The sequence below is a fragment of the Pipra filicauda genome, unplaced genomic scaffold, assembly GCF_003945595.2.
Source record: "Pipra filicauda isolate LSUMZ 115617 unplaced genomic scaffold, ASM394559v2 scaffold2_size9829703_pilon, whole genome shotgun sequence".
NCBI lineage: Eukaryota > Metazoa > Chordata > Aves > Passeriformes > Pipridae > Pipra > Pipra filicauda.
In genome coordinates, this window is record NW_024104421.1 from 6,097,793 (window position 1) to 6,113,158 (window position 15,366).

The 15,366-nt window shown below is 40.7% G+C and overlaps 1 protein-coding gene across 1 annotated transcript in view; it reads right to left on the reverse strand.

The window, feature by feature from the left end:
* The window catches only part of MTPN (myotrophin), a 36,449-nt gene extending 25,031 nt beyond the window's left edge, over positions 1-11,418 (reverse strand). The window contains exon 1 of the mRNA XM_027711587.2: positions 11,279-11,418. Within this exon, the coding sequence (XP_027567388.1) occupies positions 11,279-11,350 (72 nt within the window). The 5' untranslated portion in view covers positions 11,351-11,418. The remainder of the gene's footprint in view (positions 1-11,278) is intronic.
* Positions 11,419-15,366: the final 3,948 nt, after the last annotated feature.

Below are 15,366 nucleotides of genomic sequence, written 5' to 3' on the forward strand. Positions count from 1 at the left end.
CACAGAGATCAGCACCTGCCCCTCCTCTCCCCCTCACAAGGAAGTTGTAACTGCAGTGAGGTCTCCCCTCACTCTCCTCTTCTCCAGGCTGAACAGACCAAGTGACCTCAGCCCCTCCTCCTACGGCTTCCCCTCAAGGCCCTTCACCATGTTCATTGCCCTCCTTTGTATGCTTAAAATGGATACCTACTTGGCAATTTTCAACTTTACTAGAAGCCTTAACTGCTAATAACAACACTGACACTTGGTCTACACAAGTTAAGAAAATGATTTATGAACCTGTTGATGAATTTTACCTGGTTTGATATGGTATTTAAAGTACTCTGAAAAGCTTTTAGAGGCACTGCTACACTTATTCTGGCTTAAGCCAACAAAAAGGTGCTTAACAAGCATACTTTTCAGGTTTTGTTAGTGGTAAACAAGTATCTAGCTTATCCACCATAATCAAATGCAATCTGAAGTCCTTTGTCTCAGTCAAAAGAATACAATTCCAGAAACAACTGCTAAATAAATTGAACTACTGAGCCATCTGTGCTTCAGTTGTTGTATCAGCATTTTGGGAGACAAACAAACCTGATACATGAGTTGTTCTGTAGAAGAGTAATGAACCAACTGCTTCCTAGCTACAGCTTCTAGAAACTTGTCCTACAATCACAGCTTCAAAGATGTGCCAAATCCATGAGTTATTGAATACAGTTGTTCTCCCCTCCCCAAATACTTAATCAGTGCAAGACTTGAGTGACAAATAGTGTCACTATATGCATTAGCAAGTGATGAAACAGAAATGAAGGGATCAGTTGTACGTGGTCAGCTCCTATGAATTCTCATTTAAAAATCTGGTCCAAAAGCACTTGTCTCTCAGTTTGGCAACAGCTCAGAGTAATGTAAGCATCTAGTTCTGACAGAATAAGCTGATGCAGGCAAAGGTATTATTACTTCTAACAAGAGACTCTCTGTCCCAATTACCACTTTAATTGATAAATGTTACTGCACTAGATATTCTAGATCACGAACTGAAGCACCCAATGGTCAGACAGTTTCCAAGCTATCTCCACTTAGAAAGACTGTTAGAATTTGGAATTAAAGTTAAAATGCTTTAGATATAGCTTGACATGATCCAGGGGCACAAACATAAATGAAAGCCTTTAACCATTAATTCTGAAGGAATTGCAGATCAATCTAATGTAATGTTCACTCTGAAGAGATGTGGAAGTACTGTAACTATTGAACGTAGTGCAGTGTCCATTTTCACAAGCAACACTGAGCTGGCCTAAAACAGTTTTGTCTTTTTTCTCCAGAAGTAATTGGCCAGACACCATGTTTTACCACTGCTGCATTTTGGGTGACCTGATTTGGATAATACCTGCTCTAAGGGTATACTGAGCAGAAAATATTCCAGCTCACATGGGCGCCGGATGATGGCTAAAGAGGAGACATCAACCATACTTAAACCAGAAATCAGAGGAGGTCTCAGCAATCCAGTACTATACCATCAGCAGACTGACAACAGATGACACTATCGAAAAATCTGCAAAACACCTGTTCCTACAGTTTCACATAAAGTCAAGTTTAACATGTCAGACATTGCCCCAAAATTTAACCAGCTGAGCAAAGAACAACAGCCCTTACCATGAAATCTGCACCGAGCTGCTAAATTCAAACACTTTCTCTAAGAGCTCCGCATCAACATCAGTATTAAACTCCTCAGCACAGGTTTGTCCAAAGAATGCAGAGGAAGTGGGTGTTTTCCTTCAAGGCAAACAGTCGGAGCCAGCTACTGGGTTTCAGTTTCAATAGATGCCAGGTTGATATTTTGAATTCTCAGCACGATCTAAAGACATAGTAATTAAAAAACCCCCCACAACAATAATAAATATGAGTTCTCAAAGTTAAGGTTGTACTCTCTCAGGGAGATATGAGAGAATAAACAGGAAGATGAGTGTATCTCCCAAAGATTACTGCTTTAGTTACAAAAATACTGAATTTAAATGCTTTAATTGGGGCTTAGAATCATAGGCAGAAATTATTTCTCTAGAATCTGAACAAAGGATATGTCCAAGGCAAAATCAAGTGTTCTGTCAAATCCAAAGCAATGAAGCTTCGCTTCTAAATACGTTTTCCTATAACAGGCATTATTTTCCTGTGCACATTGTTTACATTTTCTTCATGCAGCAATGCATAAAAAGATATGAAATATGAAAAGTAGCACTAATGAGTTCTAGAAGATTTGTGCCTTAAGTTTTGTTGACATGCTGAAGTAGTTGATGACTGGAATCATGCAAAAACAAGACAAAGAAGCAAAAACTTTGATCAGAAAAGCTATTTTTATATCCATAAAATAAATGCTGCTTTCTAAGCAATACATATTTTAAAAGGATGCATTAGCATTGACAGAATGGCTCCCTAAACCAATTATATACACTTGAAATATTCAGCTTCACTGTAATATTTTCATTAAAACTTACAAATATTCATATTGCACTTTTAAATTTTAAATAATCCACCTACAGAAGTTAAGCGATGGTCTCCAGATTTCACCAGGAATCACTGCTGAAAATGATTTTGGTAAATACAGTCTACTAACTTATCATAGGAATTGAACTACAGACTTTTATGTTACAATCTAATTAGAGGAACATACTCTGAAATTAAATATATTTACTGTCGCTATGTCCAAGATAAATTTAAATAACAGACAATTCCTGCTTTGTCACAAGCCAAAATCGAGTTTTTTAAATGATGCTAAATATTCACCATTTTAGCCAAGGAAGACTCAATAGTATTATTGAAGTTATTAAGAAGTCAGCAATCCAAAACATAAAAATTATCCAAAATGCCTCACTTGAATACAAAGGATTCTGTGATTTTTTTGTTATTATTTGGTTTTTTTTTTTATACAGGGTATACAGAGAAATGCAGAGCTCACCTCACAGGAACTTTCCTGACCTGTCTTTTTTGTTTAAGGACTCTAAACCTTCTCCTTCCGATTGCATTACATGAATCAAGTACTGGAAGTATTTTTGAACAAGCATAAAAATACTTTTTAAACATTTATTGCCTAAGGCATTTGCATTCATAGCATAATTAACAAATCAGTTTAAAAGAGAGATGCTGATGGTAATTGCTCTATGGACAGCTCTCTCTATTGTCTCAAATGGCCTTCCAGCTCATCTTTCCTGCTTGAAGTTTATCACTAATTTATAGGTCACAAGTGTGTTCAAAAACAAGTTCATAAATTACTGGAGTTTGGGAAGTGAAAGTGTCAGTCTTTCAATAATAATTAGCAAGACTTGATCTTGGCTCATAAGAAACTTGGAGCACACAATTTTGTTTTAAAAACTGACTCCATAATTAGATATGCTTTAGAACATTCTCTGAACTTTGGCTGGAAGTATGACAGGGAAATCTCCAGAATACCTTTCTAGTGGTGTTTTGGTCTGTTCAGCTTATTAGCCACTGCATGCAATTACTCCATTTGATTTTCAAAGTGTAGCTGAAGGCTAACTCAAATGATTTCACTATTTCCCTTCTGGGCTGAAACCAGGGAGGAAGGCAGTAATATATAGAAGAAAAGACAAAACTGCAGACCATCCTTCAATTCTTGGTGCAGCAAGAAAGACACAAAAATTCTTTCTTTGGAGAAAGGCAATAACCCTTGGTACATTATGTATCTGTACTGAGCTACAGATTTACACTGCATACAAAATAGTAATAAAGACTGTAAAAACGGGCAAAGTGCTAAAAGCACCAAAACCCAAGTCCCCCAGGCTACTTCAAAGCCACAGTTGTGTGCATTACGAGTTTTCAAGACCATATTTTATTTTCCCTTCCTGCTCTCCCTCATCAGGATTTCAACTGCTTTCAGGATAACATCAAGTTATTTGCTCTTCTTGTCTTTATTAAAAAGAGAGAAAAAAACCCCGCCACAAAACACACACAAGTACTCTCCAGTCAAAGAGGGAATTAAGACAAGAAATGTAGCTTGTTCAGCAGGACTTATTAAATACTGATTGCCTTCCAAGTCAAGAGAGCAACACTATAGATACTAGTCCCTTAAACATTTAAAGGAAACTATTATTTCCCTCCCCATCTCTGGCCTGAGATTGTTGAATTTGCCATCACTGGTCACAATCAACATAGGATTTAACATCAGTCTGCTGTAAAAAGAATCCAGTATCATATCCAGCATCCAAATAAGGTTTCAAATTCATTTTAATATCAGCTGTGCTGATTTGTACCTACCCCTCCTTATAACGAGCTAAAGCAGAGAAACATCTAATTGTTTAAAACTGCTGAAAGTGCAACTTTTAAGAAAAACAGTTGTTGTATAACCAACTGGTCAGTTATTGGCACTCATTAATTCCAGCTAATGCTTTTGTCCTAGTAAGATCTGTCTACACATATGATAACTGCCTCTTTCCACAGAATTGTACTGGCTGGTAAATTCAACATTCATTTTGCTATGGGGGATAAAAAATTAACACAAACCTTTAACTTGGGAAGTGTGCAAATTAGGTACAAAGAAGTAATTTTGCTCACATTTTTGTCTGGATGCATATTCGGAAGTCCAAACAAGCATAAACCCAAAGCCATAAAAAAATCTGCTAAACTCAGCCGAGGATGCACATAAAAATGTGTATGTGACTTAAGCAATACAACTGTATACATCCCTGGTTTTCTGTATCTTTCCTAAATTTTCTCTTCTGACCTTTGACTGGCCTTAGAAAGTCTTGAACATGAGAACCCTCAATTCTGAGTCCACTATGTTCTCGCTGAACTTGAGTACAATATTTGACTTTCAAGTCCTGATATCTTAACAACTAACCATACAGTCCTTCAGAGTAAGCATATGGAAGTTGTTTGGTCTATTTTAACTATCCAAAGGAATCCTTATTTATGCATTTTGACATTGCTTCAAGATTCATTCATTCACTATGAATTCACTTACGTGTCCTGCATGACTCACCAATCCCACAGTACCCAAGTCAACATTCAATGCACAATCTTCACAACCAACACAACTTTTCGTATTCCAAGTGAATACAGATACAAACCACTGCAGAACTGTTCTCTTGGACTTTTAGAAAGCCTAGCTCATCATCTGGAGGCCCTCCTGTTGAAGTCAAAATTAACTAACTGAATTGGAAGAAAAGAGTTAGGCTTGAAAAGCAAGAATTTATTAAAGATAAAACTGATGCAAGAAGGAAAACTGTGGTTAGAATAAGGGAGGGCAGGAAGAAAAGCAGTATTAGAAGTAAATATTTTCCTCGCACTCTTGCATTCTCTGCTTATTACTCAGAACCTATTCCTAACTTTGACTGTCATACTTACAAATGCATATGCTGCATATTACAAACTAGACAAAACATATTCGCTATAGAGATAAAATTTGCTTTCAATTTAGGGAACGAAATATATTAGCACATCAACCAAAAAAAATAAAATTGAAACTCCATGTTTTATTAAAATCTGATTTTAATAACTCTCTCTAATTTTTGCAGCAAACACCAACTAGACACAGGACAAGTCAGCATAATAAGAACAGCCCAAACAGAAACAAATAAGGAAGTACTTGACTTGGTATTTTTAAACATAAAAAAGTCACACGTGAGTCACTTAGACAACATGTTAAAGCCACCAAGAGTTTCAGAGCATAGAAACCAACTCGATGAACAAAATCATCATAGCCCTGACAACAACATCTCAGAAAGAAAATACTACATTTAGCAGTTACAGATTCATCATCAATTCAGTGATCACAGCTGAGGTGAGCTCCACATACACTGCAGACTAAAATGGCTTAAGAATTAGTTATATCTTTACCTTCACAAAATGGACAGATTTGAGAATCCTGGGTTGTTCATTCAGCCAGTGAGTCACACATTCCGCCACAATGCCAGGTTTGCAGGCAAGTTTGTTACTCCATGCTGTTCCTATTAACTACTTGAAGAACTGATGCACAAACTGTTAATATTTGTGAGCAATTCTTTGCCATGTCCTCAGACTCTTTCAGATCAGACTGGGGAAATTAATAAGCCATCCTGAAAAGGTGTTTTTTAACAACCTCATTAAATTTATTGTACTAAAAAGCACTAAAAAGCCACTAAAAAGCAGTGGCTGTGCTGTGTTTTTCTAGTACATTTGTGGGGTTCTAGTTACGAATTAATCTACCATGAATATAGAACCTGCTAACAGCAGGTTACAGTAGCAAACAAGTGTCTTGTCCCATAAAAGAAAGATTTAGGTCATCATGTTCAAATTTACAAAATGTAAATTGAACACCAAGTTTAATTAGAACTAAGCAGTAAAAAAACCTGTATCTTTAGCAATCACACTCCAGCAGATTCAACAGCAAGAGTCTGGAAAGCAGAAAATAACAGAAGGCCTAGAATCTCCAGATAAAGACAAACCCACACAGTACAAGTATTGGCATAACACTGCGGAGTTACAACACAGACATCCAAGAGGCTCCACAGGGAATAAACTCAGTCAGCAGTTCCCAGGTCAGGTCCCTGATATGCCCCTGGACAAACTACTGAGGCATAGATACCCTGCACTGTAATCCAGACAGGCTTTCAGGCTGTCACTTAAGAGCAAGAAATCTGTTGCCCAACCAGAAGCAACTCAGGTATCAATGTAGCAATAATAATAAAGTGCACTTCAGCATTCAACATGAGACAAGGTGAATTTCAGTGTATCCATGGCATGCTTACTCTGTAACTCAAGTAACCCACCCATACATACTAACCATGGAAGTGTTTGTTTTCATTTAGTTTGTAACTGAAGGTGGAAAAGTCGTTTGAATGGACACTCAAAAGAACAGAGGTTGCCCCACAAAAGTTAAAAGATATTTATTTCTCCATGTTAATCTCTCTTCTCTCAGACAAATTTAAGTCTCTTCTCTTTTTCACAACAGTTACAGCTTAAGTATACCCCTGACTTCTACTTCTGTTTCAAAAAGGTATTTCTAAACAATGTTTCTACTTTAGTCTCTCTAGTTAGTTTTGCAGTAAAGGTTTCTGCACTTCTCAAGATGTATTCAAACTTCATTACATCCCAAAGAACTGCAAGACTGTTTGCAGTAGCACAGTTTTGTCATGAATGCATAGGTGGTTGCTGTTTTCAAGTGGAGTTCTTGGAGGTCCTCTAGGCATTTGGGTTGGTTTGTTTTGTTATTTAAAAAACAAGACTCTACAACAGAAATGCCTACTAGACCAGTAGTACAGCATATACATCCTTATTAAAAACATCCATTTCACAGGCTACCACCACTTCAACATCCCAGTCCCCTCAGCAGTAAAAGCCTGGTGCTTCCAGTTTGGTTGGCTGTCCTATCTTCTTATGGTATTAGGTTAGTTGATTTACCAAACATAACTGTAAGCAGTGGTAGGGGATTAAGCAGCTCATGAAGTGAAGGAGTTCTCAGTTAAGCTACGGGAGATGAAATTACTTTAGAACAAACATTTATCGAAGACTCTTTGCTACAAATCTAAGTTTATCTTGCCAAAAACTTTGTGCCTGGTGAATGAACAGAAATTGTACTCAGCCCGAACAATCTGCTGCTGACTGGAAATGCTACATGCACATGCTCATAGAGAAGTCTTTTTGAGCAACTGTACAGTTTACCTAATTCCAGTGGGGAAAAGGCTAAAGAAAAGGAAAGAGCAAACACCATTCATGTTAAGAAATTCCATAGGTTTAACATAACCTGCTCTTCTTTTAACTAATACTTTTTAACCCCTTCCCTACCTTGAGAGAAAGAAATCTCTCTATTCTGCGTGGGTCTTCCTCGCCTATGAAACTGCATATTTGATTAACCTGTTCCGATGAAAGCTTCTGCTTTCTTGAGGAATTTTAAAAATTTGAGTGGATGTACGTGGGAAGGGTGCGGAATTCCTTCAATCCCTTAGATTCCTGCGAAGACACCTCTGAAGCCAACATATGCTGGCTATATTCAGGAGGACACCAAAGAGAGCAAACAGTAAAAACTACTTTTTCATCTAGTCATCATAAAAATAGCTGACACCGTACTTTGCTGGCAGAACACACTAGCAACAATACTTCTGGAGAAATTAACATTTACCATAAAGAAAAAGTTGACACTGCTACAAGTTGAGAAATGTAGATGCTAATGAGATGTTTCTTACAAAAAAGAAGATTATCTTAGAAGATTATTCAAAAGAAGATTATTCAAACTATAAAAATAATCTTTCATATTTTTATCAAGTAGAAGCCAAAAATGTCTTCCGAATGCACAGACTGGCAGCACTAATATCTCTTTTGCTAAGCAACAAAGCAGTATCATTTGGCACTTGTCTGTTCACTGCCACCCCTCAGAACTACTGTTTCTGTGAAACATTTTTTTCTGAAGTATCTTCAGGAGAATGTAAGATCTCTTTACATAGAAATATATAAAAAGCAAACAGAGACTCTTGCTTCTGTTACTGCATCCTTTCTTTGTCCAGGAACTGTTGAAGTGGCAGAAACATTCTTTACTTGAAGAGGATAAGCCATGTCATTGAAAAGAAAGGTTTTCATATTATACTTTAAGTTTCACCTGCTGTTTGAATTAAAGTCTGAGAACCAGTAAGATACTTTCCTCTTGGTACCTAGGAACCAAACATCATATGAAAAAAAAAAAAGAGATACTAATGACTCCAAAGACAGAACCTCCACAGCTTATTATGCACAAGTGAAGAAAAGTCATGACTGATTAACAGAGTTCAACTCTTACAGTCCCATTTATACTATTATTTTTAAAGTGCTCAGGTTCAGCTTAGTATTTCAAGCCTTGCCATTCAGATATGAAACAAATTCAGAGGTCAAACCTTTCATGTGGTAATTGGCAGCAAAGCTGCAAGATTATAGTTAAAAGCTGTATTGTTTCTAATCACATAATGAGGAAACAAGGCTAGAACAAGAAACAAAACAAACAAGAAGATGGGAAACAAAAGTTTCAGGAAGATAGACAAGAAAAATTTTTATGAAGATGCAGACTGTAAGATATATGACTGCCTCCCCCATTACAGGGAGAGGAAATTTCTGCTACTGCAAAGTTTATATAAGTAAAATTCCTGAACACTAAATCATACTTAGAACAGGAAAGCAGCAGGGAGCAGAAGCCATGTAACTGATAAGGAATAAAGTCAAAGAAGAACATGCAGCACAGAACAGATACTTTTCTGAGAACTGTAACTACCAAAGCATGATTTGCCCTCACATACTTCATTAATTTTGGAACCAAGAATGTGAAGTTCCAACTGAGGTTTCTCCTACATTTGGAGGATTTATAGAGTGCTCTTGCCTCTCCATAACGTACATTTCCTCTTGTGCAGTAAAAACCTAAGCTCATTCTTGTGTTCTTCTCTTCCCTGATGGTACCTCTCTTTATCTCATTTAGTTTCACAAAACCCACCTACCTGCACCCCTTTTACAAAAAATTAGCCAAAAAAATTAACAAACCATTAGGACGGAAGAGTCAAAACTTGCTCAAATAAGCTTTGTTTCCACAGGAAACCAGCCTCAGAGTTTACTAGCCCACAATCTGTCAAGAAAACAGAAAGGACTGAGAACATTTGACTTCTTGTGTTATTGTCAAGTAGGATGTTTAACAACTGACAACAGAAAACACATTTGCATGTGGGAGAAAAGTGTGAATAAGATAGATCACAAACAAAAAAAGTTCCCATAGTTTATTCACCTTCTACATTAGAAGCAGATCCAAAATGTAAGATTGTTCAAGAATCGCAGGTTTCCTTTACTCTAAAAATCTAACCACCATCAGTATCTCTCTTTCTGCCTCATTAGTGCAGTTAGATGATGCCCTTCAGCCTCTTTACTACAGCACCATCCAGGCTGGCTCAAGCCTCTTTCAGTAGCAGATGGAACCAAGTATTTGACTTTGCACTGAAGCAGATGAAGAGTGATCACATAAATCCATTTGCTAAGAGTTGCAGTGCCACTCAGGAAGAGTGGGAATATATAAAAAAAAAAGCTTTCTAATTAGTACTGCAGTGATATTGTAGATATAAACTGAATCAAGATGGTTACTGCCAAACCTTTTGCCTCAGCAACAGATACAAAAGGATCCAGTAATTACTAGTGTGCAGTGAATTTTCTAGATACGCAAAGAATTCCTCTAAAAGCTGTAGGAAGAATTCAAATCTGCTGCTGACAGACTCTCCAAGTCCCCAAATCTGAGAAGAAATTAGACACATCAATGTGTTATCCAACGTTAGTAGAGAAGACATTGTACACAACTTTTAACAAGCAGCTGAAGTGGGATAATTTCATTACTCCCAGTTATTACCTCCAGCCCTTTATAGACAGCATGTGAGTGCACAGCCACTTTGATGCAAAGTCCAGTAGCTTAGCTGAAACTGTCAGAGAAGACTATTCAAGCTAAGCTGCTGGACTTTGTACCAAAGCAGCTGGAAGTACTTGCACACATTTCTCTTTGCCAGGAGCCCTTCAAGTTTTAAAGTTGACAACTGGAGTAGAAAGAACTTAAATCATCCCAGCAAGTTGTGTCAGCATGTGTCAAGCTCCCAAAGACAATCATTAACTTGTTCAGAGATCTAAGTAATTACAGTTAAATTACATGTGAACCTCTGCTCTGATGTAACAGTTCCCAGACAATATTCCTGAACAGTAAGGATCCACCGAAGCAGAATCTTGCCCTTACACACACATACTTTTCCTACAAACCTCATGGACAACCATGAGGCAAACGAGGACAGAAGCCAGCCTCCAAACACTGCTGTGTACCTGAAGGCTTTTCACCCATCGCCCAGGTGTCCACTGCTCCCGCAGCACTCACCCTAACTAGATATCAAAACAATTCGCAGAAGGTTAATGAATTAAGCCCCAACACACCCGGTAGCTTAACATCACCCTATTAAGGATGAGCCCTGAGGCACAGGGAGGAAGGATAACCAAACCGAGGCCACAAATACACACGAGATCAGCGGGACAGGACCAGGATATTGCCTGTCAATCCATTTAAGTTCCACGTAGTGACACAGAACAACTCCAGCAGGACGCGGGAGGGCCGGCCGGGGGCAGCGGGAGAAACCCAGGAAGGAGGAAGCCCAGGAAGCGAGAGGCCCCAGGGAGGGGGAGGGGACCCCCGTCCCCGCACAGAGCTCACCGAGCCCGGGCGGGCCAAGGCTCCGCCGCCCCGGCCCCCACCGCCGGGGGGGCTGCGCGCACATCCCTCCCCCCGCATCCCCCGAGGCAGCGCCGCCTCGCCCACCCCGGACCCGCCGCCTCCGTCTACCTTGGCCACGTAGTCCTTCACCTCGTCCAGGTCGCCGTTCTTGAGGGCCCACATGAACTCCTTGTCGGACATCGCGGCCGTGCGGGCTCTGGGGCGGGCGGGGCGCGCGCGGGGCCGGCGGCAGCTCGCGGGGACGGCGCGCGGGCGGCGGCGCGAGCCCCTCCCCGGCGGCCGGGCGGGGCGGGGCGGGGCGGGGCCGGGGCGCGCGGGCGGCGCGGGAGAGGCGCGCAGGAGAGGCGCGCGGGAAAAAGGGCGCGCGGGACGGGGCGGGGCTGGGCCGGGCGCGCGCGAGGATAGCGCGGGAAAAGGTGCCGCCGGGGCGAACAGCTGCTTCGCTCGCTCGCGCGCACGGCGCTTCCGCTTCCGGTTCTCGTCCCGGCCGCTCCGCTCCGGCCCCGACACCCACGCGGGAGCGCGGCGCGCGCGGCGCAGGGCGCATGCGCAGCGTGAGCGTCCCCTCGTTCCCCGAGATACCGCGGGGGGGGTGGTGTGTGTGAGAGGGATGCGCATGCGCTCTTAGCTCCCGCCGCCCCGCCCCGGCAGTCGCGCCCCGGTGCGGAGTTGCCATGGAGACGCGGCCTGGCCGGGCACCGCCGCTATCTCGGTCCTGCGGGGCTCGGCCGGGCCCTCAGGGGCCGCTGGCTCGTGCCGCCAAACCGGCTGAGGAGCCCCGTGTTTAAGTATCTGTGCCCGCTGAGCGAACAGCTAAATAGCTGTTCTGCAAGCCCCGAGGCGCTGAGCGCGCCGTGGGTAATTACCGTAATGCTGCCAAAACATGAGCTGGGGAGACATGAAAGTTGAGATGCGGTCGTTAATTAATATGTTGGGGCTCGGCGGTTGCACCTGAAGCCGCATGTTTTGCGTATGGAACAGGCGGCCTGTTGTGTGAGTTGTGCTTGTCTGCACAACTCTGACCACCCCCCCCGGCAAAGAGCATCCCCAGCATCCCTGGAGCTGGAGCTGCTCTGGGGGGACTGCACCCCGTCTGAACCACACAACCACGCAATCAGTTTGGTTGGAAAACATCTCTGAGATCAGCAAGACCAACCTTTGAACACCACCATGTCAACTAGACCATGGCACCGAGTGCCACGTCCAGGCTTTCCTTAAACACCTCCAGGGGCGGTGACTGGAGACATTATGAAAATGTTCAGGCACTGTACAGACACTGTACATTTTCACACATCTCTTCTTAATGCGATGGAGATGGCACACCGTCATACAGCCAGAAAAAAAATTTGTTAGGTGGAGTGGTGGTGCCACACAGCTTGTGATTTTTCCATGCTTTCTTTGTCTTTCTAAACTGCAGAAATGTTAAATGTGTAGGGCTTTGCAGGTTTGTTTTTGTCAGGGCTGGAAAGGTGTTTAATTGAAATAGCTGGAATGTTACTTGCAAAGAAATAAAAATCTATAAAGGTTCAAATAGGATTGATTACTGATTGCACTTATAAACAGAGAAGTTTTGAAACACACGCTTTCATTCTTGTTCCATTTCTTAATGTCACTACTGAAAAAGAAGACCAAAAAAGTGAGAAAGACAAACTGTCAAATGCCCTTCCATGGTTTTGTAAATGCTCCCAGTTCACACATAGTATGAATTTTTCGCTGTTTACTTTTCAGTCTGCAGAAAGAATATACAAGTTTGAATTTTTTTAATAACTGAAATCCAACTTCTGCCTTTTTTTTTTTTTTTTTTTTTTTTGGGAAGACTAAATAATCCTGAGTTAATAAGTCTGGTGAAAACATATTTAAAGTTCTGTATACTGACTTACATACTGTAAGTTCTGTATACTGACTAACATACTGACTTATATACTGTATATACACCAGGGAGTCAAGTTGTGACCATATATTTCAAAACGTTGCTGGACACTTCTGTTGGCCTATTTGCACTCACCAGCCTGTGAATCCAGTCTTTCAATTTTGCCAGCAACCTGCCTATGTTATCCTTACTCCTATCTCATCACTGAAGCACTTCATGCTTTCCACTTTCCTTACAAGTTCTGTTGCCCAAAGTACTTGGTTTAGCTGGACATTTCTCCCTTTCTACCTGATACCTGCCTTTTCTAGAAGTACCTCATCACTTAGATTCAAGCCCAAATTCTAAATGGCTTTTGTCAGCTTGGTGACCAACACCGGGTCTCTCAGGCAGGCATCCAGAAATAAAAACCCATGCCTGATACCATTTTTTAACTGTGGGATGCTGTCACACATGCCATAAAATCTTCATGCACCACCTTAGCCCTCTTGTACTCTTTTTTGAGCTTAGGTCTCTCTCCTGGAAGTCTGTTTACATGTAAGGACTGTGGTTCTTTGGCATATTAATCAGAAAAAAATGTGAAAGAGATTCAGTGAATAAACAGTTAGCAAAGTAGTTTCTTAAATAGATTTTTTTTTCTCAAAGCACTATCAAGTTACAGATATTTGAAAAAGAAATGCAGTAATAAATATACGAAGTCTGTGGGAGCTGGGTTTGATTATAATTTTTAAACTAGGAACTTCTTTCACCCATCCCTCTGCTTGCCTTGTGCCTTGTAAACAGCAGTAGAACCACTTTCCGTTTGTGCAGAGGGTCTCCTCTTTGTGCTGTCTTTAACCACACTAACCAAAGCACTGGGCCAGCTGCAGTTTCATTGACTGGAGAGTTAATTCATTGTTGAGGGGGAATCCTAATTGTTAGCCATGGAGTACACTGGCTTCTTGGATATACACACCTGATGACATTCCCTGTTTCAAAGGACTATTTTAGTCTATCAACAAAAGTCTCAGCACAATATGTAAGTCGTGCTCCACGAGAGTTACGGTGTGAAGGAGACCCTTGAACAAAGTGCTGTTTGTATTTGAGTAGAGGCTGGCAAGAAGAAACATTATGCTGGTCAGCATAGCATAATTTCTCATGTTCTCTATGAACCTTCATTTTCTGATTAAAAAGCGGTTCTTACTATTCTGTATATTCTAGAAAATTTGTGAAGGGACAGGAGGTGCATTGCCCCATCATTCAAATGGCTGAAGGAGACAGGGAGAGATAATGAGCACCCCAGCACAGGAAGGACGTGGAACTATTGGAGCAAGTGCAGAGAAGGGCCACCAAGATTATCAGATGGATGGAGCATCTCCCCTGTGAGGAAAGGCTGAGAGAGTCGGGATTGTTCAGCCTAGAAAAGAGAAGGCTTGGGGGTGACCTAATTGTGGCCTTCCAGTACTGGAAAGGAGCCTACAAGAAAAATGGAGAGAGACTATTTACAGGAGCTTGTAGTGACAGGACAAGGGGGAATGATTTTAAACTGAAAGCGGGTGGGTTTAGATTAGATATTAGGAAAAAATTCTTTACTGTGAGCATGGTGAGGCACTGGCAGAGGTTGCCCAGAGAAGTTATGGATCCCCCATCACTGCAAGTGTCAAGGACACATTGAATGGGGCTCTGACCGACCTGGTGTAGTGAAAGGTATCCATGTCCATGGCACGGAGCTTGGAACTAGTCCCTTCTAACACAAACTGTGAATCTATGATAATGAGTTAAAGTGTAGGAAGATTGCTAGACCAATGAACTGTGTCTTTTCTAGCCCAGTTATTCCCTTTGAGATAAAATTCAACTCTCTGCTTGCTGGTTAAGCCCTGCTTTGAAGTTCTATGTAATTGCTAAAGTGTCCCAGTCTGTTTCAATAAATAAATTTTAATTCGTTGTTACATTTGGTTATAGAGTGTTATTATTCTATAATGCATATGCTTGTATAAATCATGAATGCAGTACACAAACAGTCTAGAATACACGACAACCTAATTAATTTAGCTATCCAAATAAAAAAATAAAAAACAAAACTGAAAACTGAAGTGCAAACAAAACATAAAAAAATGAAAAAGAGACTTGAATATGTACTGGTACCATTGCTATTTTTATTTAAAAACATGTTTGATCTCATTATATTCCCTTTGTGTGATGCTGAACAATCCATATACTACAGCTGTTAGTTCAGCAACAATAACCAAGCAATAATATAAAATATCATCATATAGAACTCAGTCTATTGAGGAGAAAATAATAAATAGATAGCAGCCTAGATAAAGTTATGGAACTCACACGAGAGATC